This window comes from Astyanax mexicanus, chromosome 2 (assembly GCF_023375975.1).
Source record: "Astyanax mexicanus isolate ESR-SI-001 chromosome 2, AstMex3_surface, whole genome shotgun sequence".
NCBI lineage: Eukaryota > Metazoa > Chordata > Actinopteri > Characiformes > Acestrorhamphidae > Astyanax > Astyanax mexicanus.
In genome coordinates, this window is record NC_064409.1 from 49,205,053 (window position 1) to 49,228,723 (window position 23,671).

General features: G+C 39.2%; 1 protein-coding gene across 5 annotated transcripts in view; it reads left to right on the plus strand.

Annotated features, from left to right (window-relative positions):
- The window catches only part of kcnq1.2 (potassium voltage-gated channel, KQT-like subfamily, member 1.2), a 191,500-nt gene that overhangs the window by 119,743 nt on the left and 48,086 nt on the right, over positions 1 to 23,671 (plus strand). For 4 of the 5 annotated variants that reach the window (XM_022672433.2, XM_022672432.2, XM_022672434.2 and 1 more), the window contains one exon: positions 1,029 to 1,090. In XM_022672433.2, the coding sequence (XP_022528154.1) occupies positions 1,029 to 1,090 (62 nt within the window). Of the gene's footprint in view, positions 1 to 1,028; positions 1,091 to 1,394; positions 2,138 to 23,671 lie in introns of those variants that run through there. The other variant, XM_022672435.2, reaches the window with a different exon arrangement.

The following is a 23,671-nucleotide window of genomic DNA, read 5'->3' on the forward strand; positions in this document are numbered from 1 at the left end:
TAGATGGCACTCTTTTTCCCCACATCATTCCAAAGGGTGATGTCTGCAGCACTAGGCTTCTGTTGGCTAATGTATCGGAACCGAGTCGCTGCGCTTTCCTCCGAGTGCTGGCTGCTCAGAGGTGCTGCATCAACAGCAGCTCAAAAAGAGAAAGTGCACCAGTAGTTTATTAAAAACACTGTTTATACACACAATTCAGTCACAATACGTTGACTAATGAGTACAAATGATTAGGTAGGATAGGGAAACAGATTGCATTTGAATTAGAATTTTGTGGTAAATACAACTACAATATTAGTGTATTTCCACAAAATTAATTAGCTATTAGAAATCTGTTTCCATATGCTACCTATTAGGGGTGGGCAATATTAAATCGTATACAATATATCGTGACACAGAAATATCATGATATTAAAAATCCATATTGTGACAATAGGGATGTTCTGTCTTAAAAGTAGTCTATTATTTACTTTAAGTGTATTTATTGTATAATTGTTTTAGTTTGCAGTTTATATGCATGCACTAAATGTTCTGGAATATTTTTTGCTGCATTATATTATTTTATGCTATATTATTTATTTTGCCACATTATGATTATACTATTATACTATATTCCTGAAATTAATGAACTATTTTAATTTTCCTATATCGCCAAGTATATTGTTATCGCAAAAATACCCTGAAATATCGTGATATTATTATTTTTTTTGATATTATTAAAGCCATATCGCCCACCCCTACTACCTATTTGTTTGTCCTCACTGATTAACTTCCTGGCAACGTGGCTCAATTTAAAGCTACTTTGAGTTTGTTAATGGTGTAAAAATATTCATTTTTTTGCATGGGTAGCGCTATGCTCCTATCAATAGCATTGTTAGCCTGTTTTGAGCATCGGCTAAAAGCTCTGTATTTCAGAATGCCGGGGTTATTTGACCAAATTTTGTATTCATTATTATGTTTTGCTTTTCCCCAAGTCCATTTTACATCGGATTTCTCCTTTAACAAAACACATTCCTGTCTTTTTACAGAAAAAGGTGTAGACAAGGAGTTCCACACGGTTGGAGCCAGGCTGATCAGACTGGAGGATAAGGTGAGACTATGGCTCAGACTGCGCTTCTGCTGATGTTCAGATGGCTGGATCTGCTGCTTTCTGATAGAATCTGTCACGTTCACACCCTGCATTTTGACCAGCCGATTCAGAGAAGGGTCTCTCTCTCTCTCTCTCTCTCTCACACACACACACACACACACACACACACACACACACACAGAACAGCTTTCAGATCCTGTCAAAGGGGACTGAATTGATAGCATAATCATTATGTTGCAATCTCTGCTCACACCACCACAAGCATGACGCTGCATGTTTTTCTGTTGTTTTGTTTTCTTTATAGAGGAAGCCAGAGATGCTGCAGATTGCAGGCCTGGGTTCTTTAGAAGATAGGCCAGTTATTTCCACTTGAGATTAGAAGCTCCTTGCTTTTTTTTTGCTTTTTTCAAAGACTTTGTCTTCGGGAGACAGTTATACCCCAGTTTCCTTTGTAATTATTATGTGCAGTCTGTTTTATTGCAGAGATCTTGATTATTACAGAGTTTAAGAGTGCATCAGTTGTGTACAGTAGACTTTAGAACTGTTAATATGAGCAGATGTTCAAATCATCTGCTTACCATCAACAAGCCACTGTTCATTATATTCTAGGGATGTACCCACATTATTCGGTTTTCAAAACCGAAACTGAACAAAATAATTTATTTAACTAAAGGCTGAACCACCTGTTTTTTTTTTTGCAATTTCTGTCACTTTACTCTCACTTTTTTAAAAATGACAATTAATGTATTTTGTCTTGCTTTTCAAAGAAAAGTACAATTTATTTACAGCTATGGAAAAAATTAAGAGACCACTTTAGTTTCTGAATCAGTTTCTCTGATTTTGCTATGTGGCAGAGTAATACATGGAGAGCTTCGGTTACAGTGCATTACCGGCTGATAATGGCACTCATAGAACGCCTCTCAGCCAAATGAGTAAAATGATAAATATGATAAGAAATTATAAAATGAATGATAACTGAGAACATAGTACATAAAAAAAAACAAACTGAATAAATAAGCAACAATAAATCAAATAATTAAAAAATATAAAGATAAAGGTATTTAAAAAACTGATTTTGATGCAACACTGGTTCTTTTTCTTTTATGTTGCTGTTCGTCAGATGACGATAGCTTGCCAAAAAATCCTGTAATTTATGTGAATTATGTCAAAACCGTGCAAAAACGTTTAACCCTGCAATCGAAACAGTTCGGTTCAGTTGATCTGGACTAAGACCACATCTTTTAGTTTCATAAAATTTTGGTCCACTGTAAACTGTAAAATCTGATTTTTTTTTTCCCCAAACAAGGTAGGTGTGAACACATCCATGCCAGTCACACTTGTCATCCTGGAATTTACATGTTGTATGTGAATTTGCGTGTTTCTTCTGATCGTAAAGGAAGAAAACATGAGCAGACAGTGTCAGACACTGACAGTACAGTCCGGTCATGTGTCTGATTTACACTGAATTACTCTCTGGCCTTGGTCTTGTGGCAGTCTTCCAAGCAACATGCCCGTACACATGCCATACATACACATGACCCAGACCTGACCCACTGCACTCTATCTGGCCTGTGTGTGTGTGTATGTGTGTGTGTGTGTGTGTAAGATGGAGATACTTTTATAATTCCTGTGAAATATTTGTTAGTTTGAACTGTAATTTCTTCCCAGCCCTGTCAGCTGTGTGTGAACAGGCATGAAGTAATGACCAGTGACAAACCAAACAATCTGTCCCACTCAGCTCCAACTCATGGACACTGGGCACTTTTATGGCCCATTTAGTACGACCGTGTTATAAACGCTGTCCTGATTAGTAGCATAAACCTGTGTTCAGAGGTGTAGTGTCATAATCACAGAGTCAGGGTTATTATTAAATAAATGAGGTGCACGGGAACTAAACTCATGCTTACTATTGGAGGGTTTAAGCAGATCCCTGTCTTTCTGTTAACACCATTTAATGAGGCATACATTTGGGAAATAAACAAAAATAAATAATTTGAAAGATGGAAACATTCTTCTGCACAAATGGTCGAATGTTTAAAGCTGTTACTGTTTTTCCCACAGTTTCTCCCGTTTCCCACCAAATAGACCTCTCCCTTACCAGTAAGCGTTGATTTGGACTAACTTGGACAAACACATGCCTGTCTCTGAAGAGTATCAACTACAAGCAGTCTTTAAAAAGTAGCCCGAGCCCTGTATTACTTGTGAAGAAAGCAGGTTCAGTGCTACTCCAGTGAAACATTGTTTTATTGCAGAAGTGAAAAATAACATTTCTTTTATTGCCTGTCATACATACATGGTTTTGTTACAAAACAAAGCCTATATTCTCTGGAATGGAACATTTAAAGGAGACACAGTAATGGTAGGAGTATCTGTAAGAGGATTGAGAACTTTGCTTTAAATTAAACAGAGGTAAAAAGTAGGGATATCCCAATTAAAGTTTTTGGTAACAAGATAGTCATATTTATGAGTTAGCATCTTATAATTATAACTAACAGTCTCAATTATGACTAATAATCTTGTAATTATGACTTAGTATCTCATAATCTTGTGATTATGACTCAATATCTCATTATTATGACTTAGAATTTCATAATTATAACTAACAATCTAAATTATGACTAACAATCTTTTCATTATAATTCAGTATCTCATAATTATGACTAAGTATCTAATAATGATTACATTAAAATGCATAAATATAAAAAACTTATGAATTATATGCATAATTACAAAAATATTACATTATCTAAAGCAATGCTCTGATAAACAGTGTGATTAAGGGCTGGGGAGGAGGGGTGTGGAGTGAATGAGGATCGGCTACCATTGCTGAATTAACTTAATATAAATATACAGCCTTTGTTTAGTATAATTTTTTTTATCTTTTTACTTATTGAGCCAAACTCACAAACAGCCTTTTTGCCAATTTCGATTGCCACATATTGTCCTTAATAATGTCCCTGTTCAGCGATGCCATATAAAAATTTAATAGAGACATGGAAACAAATTTTCACCCGAATTATAATAAACAATATTTACATTTACACATGTCTTTTGTTAAAGCATCCAGCATTTTATGCTATTATTGGTCAGATAGTAATATTTTTTTGTATAATATTCCATCTCTAGACACAAGCATTATTTTTGAATTAATATGATGTGAATAAGTGAATACATGGATAAATAGATAGTTGGACTATTTATGACTGTAATAGGACTGTTTGTGGCTTGAAAGCCAGGTAGCAGTGGAACTTAAGGGATCAAGCCTCCCGCACTCAAATGAACAGTGCTGTAGTGTGATTGGTTGTGTAAAGCATTAAAAGCTCTGTGTTGTGAAGGTTCACTAATAAGAGTCGTTATAGAAGGTTAAACCGATTTAGAGAAATTGACAGTTTGTGGAACCATAATATTGGTTGTTTTCAGATGAATATCTGTGTGCAGATGTTCATACTGCATGGTGGTGAATAATTGGGGGGAGGGGTGGTATGTTCATGCCAGTGCAGTGTTGTCCAGTGTGTAGTTCCATGCCCTAGGCCAGCAGGTGTGTGAACTGACTGACCCTGTATGCACACATGCACAGGCACACACATCTGGAGAGAGCATGTTTGGTTGTTTTGATTGTACTGGAGCAGAGCGTAGGACAGATGCTATATAGATACTCAGGTGTATCTGGAGGAGTGCAAGGACTGACTGAAATATTTCTCACATAAAAAAAAAAAAAACTCTTCAGTGGTGTCCTTCACAACATATGTTGTAAATGACCCACTGAGGAGACACCAATCTTTGAGTGTAAGAAAGTGTTTACACCTGAAAATCAAGACCAGTGTCTGAACCAAGGTTTAATGCCAAACTCAGACTACATGACATTTTTGTCCCTCACATTGTTCACTATGTCAGATTAAGCAGTTATCTTCGTTTCGTGGCGTACTCGGGGGACTGGCAACACTACATCTTAGTCACCGACCAATCATCGCCCGCGTCCTCGCGTAAGTTCGTAGGTCATCGCTGGAGAGAAGCAGAGAATCTGACAATCACGGCTACAGAAGCCCTTTGCATTATGGAAGTGCTTTTGTGGTCAGAAAAAAAAAAAAGAGGGAAAAGCGACTGTGGGCTCGTTCCTGGGTGACCAGGACATGCTTTTTGTACTCCAGAGAGAACTTAAGGTATGGTAAAGATGTAGCTTCGTAGGTTTAAGTGCCTGTAAACAGAATATTTCATGAATTAAATACATCAAGTAGATTACTAGATGATTATTAGAATATTCTTCTGTTTCTCTGGTCCAGCAAACTGCAGGAGCACCCTCTCGCTTTTTTTCCCTCGTGTTTACATCTGTGTGCCACAGAACGCTCTGTCTTCCTATTGGTCAGCGTCAGAGAGCACGTTGCGGAATATGTCAAACTAGGCGATAAAAAAAAAAAATCTAACATGCTAGTCTTTTCGTCAGAAGCTCTGAATAGCGCTCGTCAAATTGCTGCTCTTTGACTGTGTCACACTATACTAAAATTCGGATCCGACGCACGTCATTTGTCGGCGCCGACTAAATCGGGTCAAAATCGGGCTAAAATCGCGTAGTCTGATCCGGGCATAAGTTTCCATGTTGATTTTTCCCATCAGATTAGTGTATGGATTAAAACATGTTGCTTCGTTCTGTTGGTGCATCTTCCTCCTGTATTTGCACGGATTGATTTGAATCAGCTGTTCTCAGCTCAGTTCAGAGTTACCTTTCTAGTTGTTATGCTAAATTCTTCTTTTTGCCAGAATTTATTTTCCCTTTGTGTGCATCACACAGAAGCATGAGCATATCAGATTACCCTCTGATTCCTTTATTTCTGTGGGTGTATAAGATTTAATCTACAGGTACAATAGATACTGAAGTACTGACTGTAAGAATTTGCACATATACTGCAGCCTGACACATGACACATGTGCACGCATATGGGATTGGGCACAACACCAGTACTTTTTCTTCTTCTGTTGTTTAATGGGTGATAATAGACTGCCTTAACTTCCTGCACTTGGTCTGAACGTCTAAAACATCTTAAAAATGTTTTCACTCTGCAGATGAATCGGCTGATGGTTCAGTTAAACCAAATTTCGGTGTTTTTGTCCACCTCACCTTTTTTACACCTGCTATGTTGGTTAAGACCAAACCAAAAAGTCCAGACAAAACAAGGTAGGCATGATAGCACCATAAAACTTGCTCTGAAAATTCATCAGAATCACTACGCACTATCCCACGTGTGTTTCGCGTAGCATGTGTTCTTCTGATAAATGGAAACATGGAAACTTTACTTTTACTTGGCACAGAAATTCCCCAGGACGCTTAGCAAGAGTCTCCCACTCTCCTTCATTTCTCCTCTCCCTCTTTTCATTTCTTCCCTGCCATTAGCATGAACCCATCCGTCTTTTGCAGTGGTGAAAGTTTTGAGGTGTTTGTGTGAATGGTGGGACGGTGAGTAATACTCTGTTAATATGTCTGAGTCGGACAGTGATTTATTCGGCTTGGACAGAGACACATACGCTAACAAATGTTTCTTTCTGCCTGCACAAAGACACATACCCCAATGAAGGTGTCTTTCTCCTCTCCCTCGCAACGACTGAGCCAGGACCAAGACTGTCCAAGTCTTCATGAAGATAGATTGCCTCTCGTGATGTTACATGTTGTCCTCCTGTCTAGAATTCCATACCTTGACTAGACAGTAAGGGGTGATTAAGCTGGCTCACCAGTGAAGCATTAGATTGAAAGCATGAATGACTAATCTTGTGTTATTTCGTCTCAAATACACTTTATAACCATCTGTGACATGGTGTTGCTCTCGGGCACAAAACCATATTTTTGGTTGTTAAACTATTTCATACCAAACTATACACAAATAGAGCTTAGATCAGGCCAAAAAAATCTGATCTGATCTGACCTGGCCCAAGTCCAACCTGACCTGCCCCATAGACTGTCATTATAAGCCTGTGATTCATTTTTATTTAAAAACAGTTTGATTTGTTACTTTGCTATATTGTGATTATCATGCCATAGCTTTATATATAAAAAGTGGCCTTGGGTGAGGTCGGGTTCGGCCAGAGAATCTAAATTCCACACACAACACAATGAGGCATATACAACAAGTCATGAATAGAAATATTAAAAACATGTATTCTTCTTGTAAGTTTACTAAAGCAGTGTTTTTTTTATTTGTTGCTTAAGAGCAACATTAAGCATGTAGACCTCTTTTTTTTGGATCATTATGATAATACAGTGGATCTCATGTTTAGTCCAGTAGACTTCCTTAACTTAATGTTTTAAATGCTTCCCTTCTAAACACATCTAATTTAAAAGTTTGCTATATCAACAAAAGCTCCCACATAAGGGTGTGAATTTATTTTTTCTCCCCAAAAATATAATTTATGCCACAGAGTTTTAAATTGATCAGTCGTTAAGATGTGCTGGTCTTACCTGTCCATACTATCTCACTGAAGATGTGTAATAAGCACTCTTTGCTTTTGCCTCAGGCTTACAAACATGACTGGACTTGCTAGATGTATAGAAGGAGAGCAGAAAACATTGCAGACCTTTAAACATGTTCATGTTACCAGGTTAAAGACTCAAATCAGATTTTGTGTATTAATGGGCTGTCACACCTGGCATACATTTCTCTACCTGTGTAGAAACTGAACATACAGTATTTTCACTGGATTCTCTTTATACTTCCTCAGTGTCCTCATGTGCGTGCCTTGATCAGTATTTCCCGTAAATGATATTTCTCATCAAAATTGTCCTGCTCCACGAGACTGTGAACAGTTAGCGTAATGTTAGGGGTTCTAAAACACCTAGAGCAATAAATAGTTCCCGCATTCTCTTATCAGCTGTGTAAAAAAAAAACAAAAGATTAGACCAACTGCAAGAGAACAGACTACCCTGTACCGTTAAGAACACTCAAAAAACGCAAAAGAAATATAGAGAGCAAGAAATAGAAGCCAGGAATCATAGTAATAATTATGTCTATAAAGATAAGTTATGATGTATTTCTGCTTCCTCAATAGAAACCGGTTTGCCCCTATTACAGCAATCTATAGGTGAGCCTACAACCGTGCACCATGCAGCTTGGGGTGTGTCAGTGTATCTTTGGTTGCATAAGGATGCAAAAAATTATGCCTTGTTCTGCTCAAATTCTCATAATTAATCATGGGTGTGTTTTGGCCGTAACATGAAATAAACCTATCAGCGTTTTCCTTTTAAGGAAACTGGTCTGCTCGTTTACAGTGTACAGGTGTGTGAGCGGGTCATTTAAGGGAACAGCAATGTTATTTTGTATTTTCTTTATTGTTGATGTAAAAGTTGGGTTTGTGCGCCATGGTGCACCTGCATAGCCAAGAGTGTTGTTTAGGTTTATTTCAGTCAGTGGTGCACCTGTGTTTTCCGCCACCAAAATAACAGTACGCCAGAAACTGACTTAAACACATCTCACTTTCAGACTAACAAAACCATCAGTGTAGATGTATTTGTAAACTTCTAAACAAACTTTTTAAATGATGCAGGCACAAGGCATGAAAATAAACTTTTGGAGGGGTATAAGATAGAGCACATTTTGTGTACGTTTGTTTTAAATATGGGGGATATCCATCTTTGACCACCTGGACAGTTTTTTTTCAGTGGTTTTGAATCATCCAATCAAAATCTGATCACAATGCATATTATTCAGACAAGTGAAATCGAAATGTGATTTGATCCCCAACAAAAAACTAAAAATTCACATGACAAGCACTGCAGTTTATAAAAGTGAACCAGTAAAACTGCCAAATTTGATCTGAGCAAAAAATTGGAATTGATTAATTGGGGTGTGTAATGTGAACAAAGCCTGTATTTGCCTTATGTTTAGTCCACCCTGGAATAAAACCACTGTTCTTTTTAAATGAGTAGCATTTAGTGCTGCGTACTCTGCAGAAATGTCTCACATTCTCATAAATATTTCTGCAGACTTTTTTTTTTAAATGTGGGTCATAAACTGGCCTTTATTTATTTATTTTTGCTCCAATGCAACTCAACAAACAGGGATAGAGACAGTAAAAATAAGGACTGTTTGGAACATCCCTGGGGACCAGTTTGGAAGGGGGGGTCTAATAGTTGATGGTGCTAATAAAGTTTTCTTTTTGTCTCTCAAGGATTGTTGCCCCTTAAAACTATACCCTATTAAGTCTAAAGGAATGCGCGGCCTCTAGTGTATAACACTACACTTATTATAAAGGTATTTCCATTTTAAAAATGTCATATGAACAAATCCTATCCTTTAAAAGAAAATATTTTAACTTGTTTTGAAAGAGTTGAAAATACTTGATTCATTTCCACCTAAAAACAGTTAAAAATTGTTAAAATGTAATTTTTGTAATTTTTGGTGCAGTCCCAGTGTCCAGTCTTTTCACTCTTACACTGCACAGACACTATGCAGACATTGATGTCTAGACAGACATTAGAGACTAGGCAGACAGGTGTGGTCAGAAAAGATTAGTGGTTAAAGTGGTTAAAGGTGGTTTTCTCTGCAGGGTATGGTACAGCCCTGGCCTAAAGTGTGGCCAGAGGTGAGGAGCAGGTCTGGACTTGTCTAAGCAGCTCGGATCAGTGCGTGAATCTGTATTTAAATGTGTTTCTACACTCTGCTGCTCTGCTGCTAATAGGTGTTGTCATTTCATACATTCAGCTTGTGCAGGAATGTGAACACGGGTCATTTAAGGACATTAGTCAGAGCATTGTAAATTTCCTCACAGTATTGCAAGCTCTGGACTCAATAGTCCTCCCAGCACACACTCGTAGTGTTTCATATAACTAATGCAGGGCAAAGGCTGTGAGGGCTCCAGCGATCTCCTGGGCTCAGTAGTTGCTGTTGGCAGCAGCGCTCTGTGCGCTCGGCTGTGGCTGTGACTTTGCACTGTGTACACAGTAAAATTACGAATGTGTTGAGAATGATCCCCTGCAGAGGTACGCTTAAGCAAATCGACAACTGGAGGGACTGATTTAGCACTGATGGTTTTACCATGTAAGGTGATTAACTGCCAGGATTTTTTTTTTTTTTTTTTTATGTGCCTCGCGGCGGTTTGACTCGGGCTCGATTCTCAGGCGAAACAAAGGGAGGAAACTTTGCACGGTGCTCTACAGTCCACTACACTCCTCACATAGCCTGCAGACCACAGGGCATGTCTGGACTTGACTGGGCCCCAGGACGTTTGCTTAAATTCATCGGATATATTTCTGCAGGAGCACAGTGGATGGTTTAATTGTTTTTATATTTTTTTTTTAACTTTTTTTTTTTATTTACCCTTTTTACTTACACATCTAATGTAAGCCATATTTGTCCAAAAGCGATTTTTCTGTGGGATGACTTAAAAGAACCATTCTTGGATGCCATTTTTATTTATTTATTTTTATTAATTTTTGTCACTTTTTTTATAATGTTATTTCCATTTTCTACCCAATTTACACGGCCAATTAGCCAACCCACTCATTAGGACTCCCCCTATCACTAGTGATGCCCCAACACACCAGGAAGGTGAAGACTAGCACATGCTTCCTCTGATACATGTGAAATCAGCCACCGCTTCTTTTCGAGCTGCTGCTGATGCAGTATTGCCGAGCAGCCAGCGCGCTTGGAGGAAAGCACAGCGACTCGGTTCTGATATATCAGCTCACAGACGCCCTGTGCTGTGGACATCACCGTATGAGCGATGTGGGGAGAGAACGCCATCTACCCACCTGGAAGGGGGCAGGGCCCAATTTTGCTCCCTCTGAGCGGCGGCAGCTTGAAGGCAAAGCTGCATGAGCGGGGGTTTGAACCTGCGACCAGCGCTTTAGACCGCTGGACCACTCGTTGCTCATTTTTCACGGCGTTTTTACACCTGTAGTTTGTTTCTTTGATCCGGATCAGTTGATGAGTTTTGAAGGGTTTTTTTTGGTGTGTTTTCTCCCACTGTTTAATACTAACTTCCTCTTTAATACTAACGCTAAGTGGGTAGCATACTGGCTTTGTGAGGTTGTTAGCATACTGGCTACCACCCCCCCATCAAACAGTAGTGATAGCACACTGGCTACCTGCCGTATCCAGCCTTGCTGCCTTTGTGAGGTTGTTAGCATACTGTTTACCTGCTTCATCCAGTATCGCTACCCCTGTGAGGTTGTTAGCACATCGGCTACTTGTTTAAAACATGACCTATTATCTCCTCTGCAAATCTTTTTTTGACCTGAGTTTTGAGTCATTATACTAGACATTGTACCAGTAATTGTGGTTAAAATGTGCCCCACAAAATCTCTAGTGCTGGAATTGCTTCATCTTTTGATTTAATGTCAATATCAGAACATTTTTCCATTTTTGGTCTGGACCAGAAGAACTTAAAGTATAAACATACCCTGTAAATGAACTTTCTGCAAATAGACCACAGTCATCAAGTTGTTTGGCCAGGTATCTCCAGTTCCAGTTTACTCAGTTAATATCAGAGGTGCTAATAGCCTCTAAAGTTTTTCCTGCAGTTAGCTGGATATGGGGCTTGTGTAACAGGTAAACTCTAAATATATGTGCTGCACTACATTTCCTCTTTAATTTCCTACATTTGGCAGGCCTCATGTTCATATTTTCACACATGCTGTCTCTCTCTGCCCACTACTCATTTACACTCTGTCCCACTGAGACGATGTAACATACTTTAAAAGGTTATGAACAGGTCGGTATGTTTAAAATGAAATAAGTACTTGCTTTTATTATTCCCGTGGTGTTTCTTTTCTTTTTCTTCTTTCTCTCTCTCTTTTTTCTTGTTCTCATTTATGTGAGGTAGTAAGTAGTCGTGGTGCCGGTCTTCTTTTCAGCCTCATTAAGTCAGTCTGCAGCATGAGGCAGTGCCATAAACTGAGTGACGGCGCTCAGTCAAGCTCAGAGCAGTGGAGCTCCTAAATATCTGTCACTAAATTGACCTTTAACATGTGTAAACAGTTTAAGTGAGTAGCAGTGAGTTCTTGTGACTTCCTTTGCTTCTCCACCTTTTGTTAAGCCCTGACAATGTGCCATTTTAAAGTTATGGCCCAGGTCTCAATATACCTGCAGTATATTTGAAGCCTTTTTTACAGTGAATAGTAATAAACTGGCAACTGATGCCGTCTGGCAGTATATACCGGAGCATCCAAGTCACCAAATTTATTGATTGCTGGACTAGTACATATTTCCTTATTTATGTACAATTTAACATGAGGAACGAGAAAGGATATCTATGAAAAATACCAGATTAAATGTAAAGTACTAAGGCTGCAACAATTAGTCAATTATTTAAATTTGTCAACTGCAAATTTGATTGTTGACTAATCGTTAATTTGTAACAGTACTGCATTACACAAAGTGCTGGGGACAGAAGCGCAAAAGGATGATCTCTGCATGTCTGATCTCTGCAGACCTTCACTGGTGCATCATTTCTAATGTTAACTAGAGAAAGAAGGGCATGCTTTTTGAGTCTTTGTGTTTCGATCTGAGCTTCAGATTTAGGGTGTGTTTTTGTATTGTGAGGACACAAAAATTATGCCTGGTGTGGCTCAAAATATGCAATAGACGTGCTAATTCTCTTAATTACTCATGGGTGTGTTTGGGGTGTAATGTAGTATAAACCAATCTGCATGTTACTTGCCAGGTGTGCTTTGACTTTGGTGGATTGGTATTTCAACAGTGCAGCACTAGGGAAAATTGACCTGCATGTTCATGCACCGTCGTTGCCAAGACAGCCTTGAACATCTGACTGTTGACTGTTGTTAAGGGTTCAAATCAGTCAGTGGCGCACCTGTGTTTTCCGCTGCCACACCACCACACCCATCAGCACAGTTATATTCTTAAGCGCCTTTGCATTAAGATAAACAATGCAGAAGAAAGGCATGTAAATTGAGTGTTTGCAGGGTGTATGATAGCAGTGAGCATGGTGATGCACATTTAAGGTTACACTTAAGAAAAGGAACTGACCTAAAGAAAAGGAAATACTTGAGTGAGCACCTTTGAAATGACTGTAGTATTGATTGTTTAAATTGCACTTCTTTATAAATGCTGTATAATAATTATGCCACAAGTAATCTGCAAAATGCTTAGCATTTCACACCTCCCATTTTAAATGATAACTTGTGATCAGATTGCTTACAACACTTCAGTTGAGATGGGGCCGATTATGAATAGATTTTTCTAGTTTTTTTTTGCACCAAATCCCAAAGTCCCAAATCCAAAATAGAGATGACGCAGCTTGTTTTACTTGTGCACCAGCCATGATCTTTATTTATTTATTACCTTGTGATTGCTTTGCTCGTGCAGACAATGGACGGTGTGGTCTGGCTCTTGCGGTTATTGTGTATGTTCTGGCAGAGGCAGTGATGTGGTTAAAGTGAGCGGTGCTTCAGCATTTACACTACAATAATAATTTGATCATATGCAGCTCTGACCTTTCTGATAAGCTCTGAGTGTGGTTTGACCGATCAGATTACGGTGCATCCTTGAGACCTGTACTTTGTGCTGGACGCATATGATCGGATCACCCAGGAGTAAACAGAGTCTGTGAAGACCAGTGAGCACTGAGTGCACAGTTAAAACTCAATAACCAGTGATGGGATTTTCTTCATAAATCATAAGATTGCATACATACATGTTGTATGACGTCCACTGGAATGCACATACTGACACTACAGATTTCCTACTCTTTTGTATGTATGTGTGTGTGTGTGTGTGTGTGTATCAGCTCTCCGTGGTTAACCACCACTTGTGTTAGGCTGCATTACTCGGCAGCAGCTCTGCTCGCGTTGCTGGGCCTCTTTTCTTTCTTTAGCACGATCGCGAACCCGGGGGGAAACCTGATCAGCACTCCACCCTCCAAATGATACGCTGCCAGCCACTACTACAATAACACACTGTGTGTTTTTCTCTCGCCCTCTCACGTGATCTGTCTGTCAGACGGGCTGCAGCCACAGCCAGCCAGCGAACGAAAGAGAGAGAGAGAGAGAGAGAGAGAGGGAAGTGTTTTTGTTTACTTCCACCAGAGTAAAACTGAAGAAGCCAGTCCTTGTGTGTGTGTGTGCGTGTGTGCCTCAGTCACATGACTTCACTGTTTTCTCTACTTGGCTACTATGGTTTATGGAAATCACTGCTCTGTGTCAAAAAGCATTCTGTACTCATCAATCTTCCCCATTTGATTCAATCACAATAGAATTTTGGAATTCTCGATTAATCACACTTTTCCTTCTTAAGACTAAGCTTTTGATCATGAGTATTTAAACATGAATAAAAGAATCAGCCTTGGAAACACTTGGAAATGTTTGTCTTATTGGTGCCAATCCCTTAAAAATTTGTATTAATCAATATTCTGTGACTAAAATCATGATTACATTTTTTTTAAGCGCTGGTACTTAACTGTATATGTGGAAAGGGTAGAAAAATAATGGTGTAGTTTGAAAAACATGTAGAAGACTAGGTCCTTTTATTTTACTGTATTATAATCTCTCAGGGTATTTTTAATGCTTTTTAAACTAGAATATTATAATGTTCTGAGTTACAGTTTAACTTTTTTTTTAAGTTTTAATAGAGGAAATAAATGCTAGTGTAGCTCCATATTCCACCTTCAACATCTTAAAATGTGAAAACGTGCCATCAGCTGTGTGTGTGTGTGTGTGTTTGAGTGCATGACCATGCGAGTGTGAGAGAAAGAGCATAAACTTCAGCATGAATAAAAGCTAATCTACCTTCTGAACTCAACAGTAAGCTTTGCTGCATTATATTGCTAAATAAAACTGTTAATATGTCACCAAGCACTGTGAGTTTTGTCATGTGATTCATTTTCGATTAATAACTGCATTGACACCTCTGGAATATAATCAAGAGGAAGAAGGATGATCACAAGCCATCAAACCAAGCAGAACCGCTTGCATTTTTTGACCAGGAGTGACATACATTTATCCAAAAGCAGTATGTGGTGGAGGACTGGTGGAGGAGAAAATGCCAAAAATGCATGAAAAACGTAATTATTATATATTTTTTTATATAGTATCTCGTCTATATAAGACACACATGTCCACACATTAACCTCTCTGAGCAGGTTATGTAGCAGTCACTCACACCCCCCAAAAACTGATGACACGCGAGAGTTGAAGAGAGAGAGAGAGCTGTGGCAGCGAGGGGACGCTAACGCAGTGGGAATGTGATGACGCAGTAAAACTCTCCAGACTTTGTGACCCGTGCCGTTTTGGTAACAGGGTTCCCTAATGGCAGGGTTGGTGCTGGTTTCGCTGGGAGTGCGAGTGGGGTAGAGTAAGGCTGTGTGTGCGTGTGTGTGTGTGTGTGTGTGAAGGGGGGGTTGCTGCCTTAGCCTCAGTGGAGCCACTATGGAGGAACAGAAGCAGCGTAATGAGGGGGTAGTGGTTTGGCACTGAATTTACTTACACACAGACATATTCTCTCTCTCTCTCTCTTATTCTTGTTCTCTCTCTCTCTCTCTCTCTCTCTCTCTGACTAACCCACATACACATGCTCACTTTTAATGGAGAGGTAAGATAGGGACATGTGTGTGTACACAGTATGTGTTTTTTATTTGTCTTTTAAATGTCTGGTGCGTACGTTTTGGGTGTAAACTTTATTATATATTATTCTGAGTGAACATATCTTGGAAAACATTATAAAGAAAAGGCTAAAACCTTCCATTCAGCCGTTTATCCATATAGTCTGTATATAGACTGTAAGTAAGTACATCATAAGTAATAATGTACTTACATACAGAACTCTATTGTATGGCGTTTCTGGTCAAATTGCATGGTTTATTGATGTAACTCCTCTGTATGAAATATACTTCTGCAGCATTTTTAATGCTGTTTCTGTTCATTTGCTTTATTTAGCGTGCTAAAAATATAAAGAATACCATTTTGGGAGCTATATAAATTCGGCATTGATCAGAATTTAATATTTAAAGCTTCACAAAAGTCACAAATCAGAAATGATTTATTAAAGCATTAAAATCAGAAATCCTTAAACTCTGCTCTTTTTCAAGTGTCAGTGAACTTAGTAACCTTTGGGACTGCGTCAGTTAAGAACATTAATGACTTTGATTAAACATGAGGACGCATGTAGACAACCACACTAAATCACCTCCCATTGTGCATACGCTAGGGAACAAAAACGTTAACAGCCAAACAGCCATGAACAATAGATGTTCTCTGATTACCAGGCTAATTGTGCGTCCACATAATAGGTATTGAATCTCAGAGCCTCCAAAATACCTTTAAGTCCACTGACGAAAATACAGAGCGGCCCAAAAAAACCTAAAGGGTCCGCCCCACCCCTGAACGGCTGACTGATCAATGTGTAGCCGGGTAAAAATGCTAAACAGATAATAAAGCTTCTAAGTGTATCATGCCAACATGATCCACTCTATACTTGTGAGACTGGCGTTAAGCACCTTGCCAGGTGTAGTAGGTAGACAGCACAGTGTCACATGACCTGCTACACAGACAGGAAACAGCTCTCCTACATGTGTTGATGAGTGAGCAAGTGGTACTCCTTGGGCCCAGTGCCAATGTAACTGCTTTTTCCACAGGTGTGCACTTTGGGACCATATAATCAGCCTTACAATGACAAACACGTTGTTAATCCATTGCTATCTACATCCGTTGTTGCTGTTGTTTCCTGCTTGCAAGCCTAAATGACAGGGGTAGAGATGTTTACAACCTTCACAGCATTCTTTCTTCAACCCCCTTTTTACATATAGTATACCGTCGTTGTCATGCACTTTTTTTTTTACAGCTATTCTTCACATTGTATAACATTTTGTATTGAATAAACCAACAGAAATGCTCCAAAATGGCCTGCAATCAAATATTTCAACAATGAGTTACATAAGAAGGTTTGATCTCTCTCCTCTCTTGTCTTCTTTCATAGTTGCCACTTTGTAAATCACCACTGTTCTTACTTGCTGGCCTTTATTGAGCCTTATCCTTCCCCATACCCAGTAATATGCCCCCCACCCCCCACCCTCGGCAACAACTTTAGCATTTATGCCCCTTTATACTAAAACAAACTCTTCTTGAACCTTCTTTTAAAAGATGTGGAGTAAAAACTGACCAGTTTACTGTAGGGCGCAATCCTTTAACAGTGTTGCACAAGTTTTCATCTCAAATATTGCTGTAATATATTAATTTAACCTATATCTGTAGAGTATGTGTCGCTCTGTAAAAAGTGTTGCTAATTTCAGGTTTTATAGCTGTGGAATAATTACAGTAATTACAGTTTCAAGTAATTTAATATAATTTTCCTATTCCGAAAACTTCCTGATATTAGTGCAGCCTGACTCGTGTTTCAAATCTGATTTTAGCTCATGAGCACATTTCAACTTCCATCTGTCAGAATGACTGAAATTCCCGTCTAAGACCTCCAAAAATCCCAGTGATTAGATCATCCTTTAAATCTCTCATCCTGTGTCATTATACGTGTCAATACCTAATCCATTAAAGCCGCCAGTCAGCCCTTTCTCTGGATGGGAAGCTCATTTGGGTTCAGCGGGAATGGCAGGAATTCTGGCTTTCCAGTGAAACTCCAGAATGAGGCAGACACTCGAGCAGATTCTCTTTGATAGCTGCCATTACGTAGTGCCATACTGCGGTTACTGTATTTCTGATGACAGTGTTCTGAAGGCTCTGGTGATGTCGGGGGGAAATCAAAACGTTACCTACTGCTCTGAGTTAAATCGTAGCATGTGAAGAAATGTTAAATTGAGTATGGATAATAATATAACTGTTGTCTCAATAGGAAATGGTGTTAGAAATGGATCCTTTTAATACGGCAACTATTTAAAGTCGAAGAATTTAATCGTCAGTGGCAAAACCATCTGCTGACTGCAATTCAAGTTGAGCAGTTGAGGGCTTTTCATTGTAAAACAGAAATCACAGAAATGCACAAGGATTAGTCATAGTGGGTGTTATGATGGGCTAGCAATAATGATATCTAGAGATTATAAGTGACTTTTAAAGGGGAATTTCATCAAAGTTAAATAAAAGTTAAATTCTTTTTTTTACAACATTGAAAATGGCGTTTTTCAAACGAGTAAACCAGCAAAATATGTTTTTTGAGTTTTAGCCCAGAAAAGATTCAATTCTAAACGGCTGGACTTTTGGATTGCATGGTGAACTGTGTTGATTCTGGAGAGTCATTCTGGGCTGTGATTCTGCAGAACTGCAGAATTATGCTTGTTTTTGATGTAGCACCGCCTGAGGGCCTGAAGATCACCAGCATCCAATATGATGATATTATAGATTGTAGATGATGGGATATCTAAAGTTTTTGCAGTTTTGCGTTAAGGAACATTTTCTAAACCTAGCTCCTATTGCGGCTGTTTTTTTGTCCCGCATACTTTTCCAGCTATTTATTTCCCTGTCCCAATTTTTTTGGAATGGGTTGCAGGCTTAAAACACCCAGGAATGGATGTTTATTAATAAATTAAATTAAGTTGACCAGATACAACATGAAATATCTCAGCTTCATACTGTTTGAAATCAAATGAAGGTGAAAGTAAAAGGTTAGAAGCGCTTCTATTTTATTTTATTTTTTGCATTTTGCAGACTGTCCCAACCTCGTCTGATTTGGAGTTGTATCATCTTCGATATTTTATAAAAGAATATTTTTATTTATTTATTTACAGCTAAGATTTATTTAATATTAATAGAGAAGAACAATCAGTTGCCTATTATGCCTGCTCACATTTAATAGTGGGCAGCGCTGTTAATTTATTTTAAACTAACCTGTTGATTCATTAAAATAGACTATATAGTCTTATTTTACACATAAAAAGTATGCTGTCTGTCTCATTATTCCACAAATCCATATGAGGCCTCGTATTTAATATACGCTGCAATTTAGATGATACATTAAATGCTGCTGCTGCTTCTTTTATACTGAATTTGAAATGAGTGTGCTGATTGATGTGGTGGAAAACAGCACTGAAACTTATGCAATGGGGTTTTCTGATTACAAGATCATTATATAAGAGAAAAATACGAACAAATAGTTTAACTTCACATTGAACATTGGTTGGGTACAGCCCTGGTTATCAGTAATATCTCCGACTACAGAGGTGAACTGGATTAGCCTTCGCCAAAGGTGGACAAAGCCAGCTACAGAATAAAAGTGTGCTGTACTGTTTACTCTAGTTGGCGAGTTGTAATTTGCCTGTTTGTAAGGGGAATATTTATAGGTCTAAATGTTTCTTGGAATTTCCAGCAATTCCCCTTGAGGTTTTTGTTTTAGTCACCATGACCCTAATGGAGATAATGCCATGCAGGTATACATATTTGAGGAGCGTGGGCTCTTAGTACAATGCTGGCAGTGTGTGTGATGTGTGTGTGTGTATTTGTGCAGTCTCTCTGTGGGCCTTTCAGGGGCATGCATAAATGCAGCATTATTGCATCTCAGTGGAAACACTAATGCAGCCTGTAAATTAGACGCTTATACAGCGCCACAGTAAAAGGTAATTGTAGAACATAATGGGGTAATGGCTGTTTCCTTCACACTGGGCCAAATGACAGAGTACAGCTACCACCACTGTTAACCAGTAAACACCTGAGCCATTGTTGCACATGAACGGTGACCAAGATAAACTGAGACAGATTCTTCATTGTGTTCACTGTATAAAAAAATGAAGAAAAAAAAAGAAATAGATGCAGTTTATTCTGAAGTAAATCCATACATATATCCATGAAGTTCAAGATACAAAACATACTTGCTGTATATGCTGTTTTGTGCTGTTCCTAACATTGAGAATCACCTTACTCTTTTACGAGATAGTTATGGCGGAGTTTTACTTACAAAAGATAAAAGTGAGAGAGATTCTCATAACGTAGTTGTACTTTTCTGCATTGCTTCTTACAGAATTTAAAGGGGAGCTTACACAGTTTGTCGTCGCGCATAATTAGTTACCAGTCGTTGTCTAGGGGCCCAAGGCCAGTTCGGTACCTTGGGGTGCACATCCTCTGGCACTTAAGCCCCAACGCATTATATTCATTTCAATGGAGAAAGTCGCCACATGCCTCGGTGCATACTGGGTTGCGTTGCGTTGAACACCGCCCCGCCCTCCGGAAAAAAAAAAGTTCAGCAGAGCTCAACTTTATTTAAAGGAATTCAGCCGCCGCACTGCGTCCAGCCAATCAGGGAACAGCAGGCTTGGACTTTATACACATGTTCGAGCCTCACACACACACACCAGCCACCTTTTAACCCCAGAGGTGAAGCTGAAAATGGCGGAATATGGATTTATAGAGCTGTTGATTACAGTGAGGTTTACTAAAAATGTAAAATACTAAACTTATGATTGACTACATCTGTTGCTTTATTTGAATTCAAAAACGTCACAGACACGCCCACATGCGGCGAGCCGAGAGATTCTGCGTGGCGACTTACGCTGAAGTAAAGTGCAACAGGAGAATAAGTACAACAGGGTTTCCCGCATCAGTAGGTTCATCTATATGTAAGGCGCCCTGCACAAACCTCATTTGTCAAATAACCATGAAGAGAGGCCAGTCAGGGTGCTCTAGTTGTCACTCTCTCACTGTGTGTGTGTATATGTGTGTGTGTGTGTGTGTCTGTGTGTGTCTTCTTTTCTAGCGTGTGCTCTCTCTCTCTCATTTGCTTAAATCACTGTTAAAACAACATAACCTTGTATTTTACGCAATATTGTAGCTGTATTAATCTATCATTTTCATTCTCCACTAACGTGCCATAGGCAGGATTGAGTCTGTGGTGTGGTCTCTCTGGACTCAGCATGCTGCTAACTGCACTATGTAACTCTGGTGTGTGCAAGTGCGAAAGACAAATTCACAAGAGCCGTGATTCTTTCACCTTCAGTGATGGTTCTGTAACTCTTAGCTCATCCAGAAACGCATGTGTTCAGTTTGTACTCTAGTGGCGACTCAAAACGTGAAACGTAAATTCCACTTCCTGACTGTAGGGGGAGCCCAGGAGCAAGATTTACTACTTTTTCACATACTGCTGCTTTAACATGCTTTAACATGACAAGTGATTCCAAACATTTGAGTGGTCAGGTATGTATATTTATTTTACACTGATGTCGCTACACGCTGCTCTGGATGGAAGGATGTGAAATGAAGCTCAGATGGTGAATGGGGTTCTCCAGATTGTGTAAAGTGTAGGTTTTAGTGTCAGCAGACTCCAGCTGATCTTCTGTGCGCATGCTGTGCTCCTGCGGCGGCTGTGCTGTATGGGAAGTGTGCGAGGAAAGCAGCAGGCCATCTGTTTCAGGTGTTCAGCCTGTCTTCTGCCTCGTAAAGTGATAAATGCTGCTCTCAGGAGAGATTGCTGCAGGGGGGTGTGCACGGTCTTGTCTGAGCCGATCTGACCCGAAAAAGAAATGACAACAACAGCAATAGCAAAAGCTAAATTCTGTTCTAGTTGTCTGTATATATTTTAAATATTGGAAAAGTTCTTTCTTGGAAATGTCCAACTCAATTTACAATCTAGCACACAGAGTTCAGAACATCTGAAAATCTCACTAGTAGGGTGGGGTGGGAAGGGGGGGGGGGACTTACAATCTTGTAAAAAGAAGCTGCTGCTGCTGCTTTTTCTCAGATGTTTGTGGTTGTTATTTTGCATGTTCTGTGGTTCCATCCACTGTTCACTTTGATGCATATATGGTTCCCATAGCACAGGCCAGCCCCTCAAGACACACACACATCCACACAAACACACACACACACACAATTCTGTGCTCCTTTATGTAATTATCTCCTCTCCCTAATTGTCTTAATGAATGTGCAGTGCTTTCTGCGTGGCTCTGCTGGGTTTGCGCCGCTCTGTTGTGTGTGCTGTTGTTTTTCTGTGGCATTCCTCAAGCAATTTGTGGCAGAGAGAAACAAAGAGCAGCTTGTTAGGGAACCTCTCCATCAACGGGGTATGAGCACTCATGAGTTATGAGTGACTGTGAGAACGACACACTGGGTAAATCATACACACACACATATGGGAGTAGTGGAATAAGGGTTGTGCTGTGTGATATGTTGGAGTAATACTTGTGTGCCAGCATAAATGACAGGTTGAAATCAAAACTACCCATCAGCACTTTACATACAGCTACAAGGATATTAAGATAAGATAAAAGAATAAATTGGATTACTAGATTTAATCGAAAATAATAAAATGTAACCTGTCTGTGTGTCACACAATTAATAAAAAAAAACATCAATTGTCCACCCAGTTTTGTCATTTCCAGTTCCCATTCACTAGCCAGATCAAATTAAACTCAAATTAGGTTTGCTGTCACATCAAGTTATTGCAGGTGTACAGGTGATTGAAAACAGTCTGTTTTATATGTGCACAGTCCCTTTTAGTAGTATAATATACACAATAAACTTTACTCTAATCCTTTAATTTTTTTAACAAAAATTGCCATTTAATCCAGTGCATCTTATTTATTATTTTTTTTACCAGTCAGGTATTAAGGAGCAGTAAAGTCACACCGCTAAAGTACAGCATTATAAAGGAGTTTAGAGTTAGTTTAGTTCTCCAGCACCGGAGCTGGAGTAGCATTAGCATTACCCGCGAACCATGCATTCTATTTTCCCAATCCCGTCTTGCACTGCTGGAGCATCATTAGCATTAGACGCTAACTGCACTAGCTCTTTTTCTTTGTTCAGAGGGGACTATATCGGACTATAATGTGTGCGTTTACTGTGTTAAAACAAGCTATGTGGGACAAACCGCTGGCTAACATCGCCCTGGCTTACCTGAACACTCAGGGTTACTCAGAGTAACACTGTTAGGCAGCATTAGCCGCTAACCTCTAGTTTGACCAGCTGACACTCCTAAACTGACATTCATGTGCAAAAGAGCAATGTTTCACATATACATTATACCGCTTTCTACACAAGTTAGAATAAGTATATGAGCTAAATAAAACATGTTAAATAAGAGATCTCTCCAGCTTGCTACAGATTCCTCCCTCAGACAAAGTCTGCTGGCTGATCCTGCTGTGTACTGTCTGAGGGTAGTGAGGGTTTTTTTCCAGCGTGGTTCTATGTGTCCTTATTGTAACATCGCAGTAAAGGAGCCATCCTTTGCATCATCCTAAAATCTATCTATCCTCTTTCAACTAACTCACAGAAAACAAATCAGCAGTGGATCTATAAAAAAACAGTTTGAGATTTTGGTTAAGTTGGTTAACGTCTTTTGTATAGTTCTAAATAGAACCTTAAAATATTAGTTTTTTAGAGCTCTTTATAGGGTTCCACTAGTTGTTATTAGTGATAAAATTTGTTTTCAATACTATATAGAATTTTTTTATTATGAGAGTGTATTTAGCTATTGGGTATTGTTCAGCAGGGTTTGAATTTTGTGCCAGACAGAGTGTGTGTGTGTGTGTGTGTGTATTTATATTTGTCAGCACATGTATGTGTGTCCATCCGTGCACGCGTGTCCCAGCAGAGGAGAGAGTCAGCTCTGCTGATATTGCTCCTAAACGTGGGTCATTATCCACCCAAACAGCAGCGTGTAGGCTCTTATCTCCCTGCATGAGCGAGTGCAGTGATCACGGCTCCAGCAGCTGACA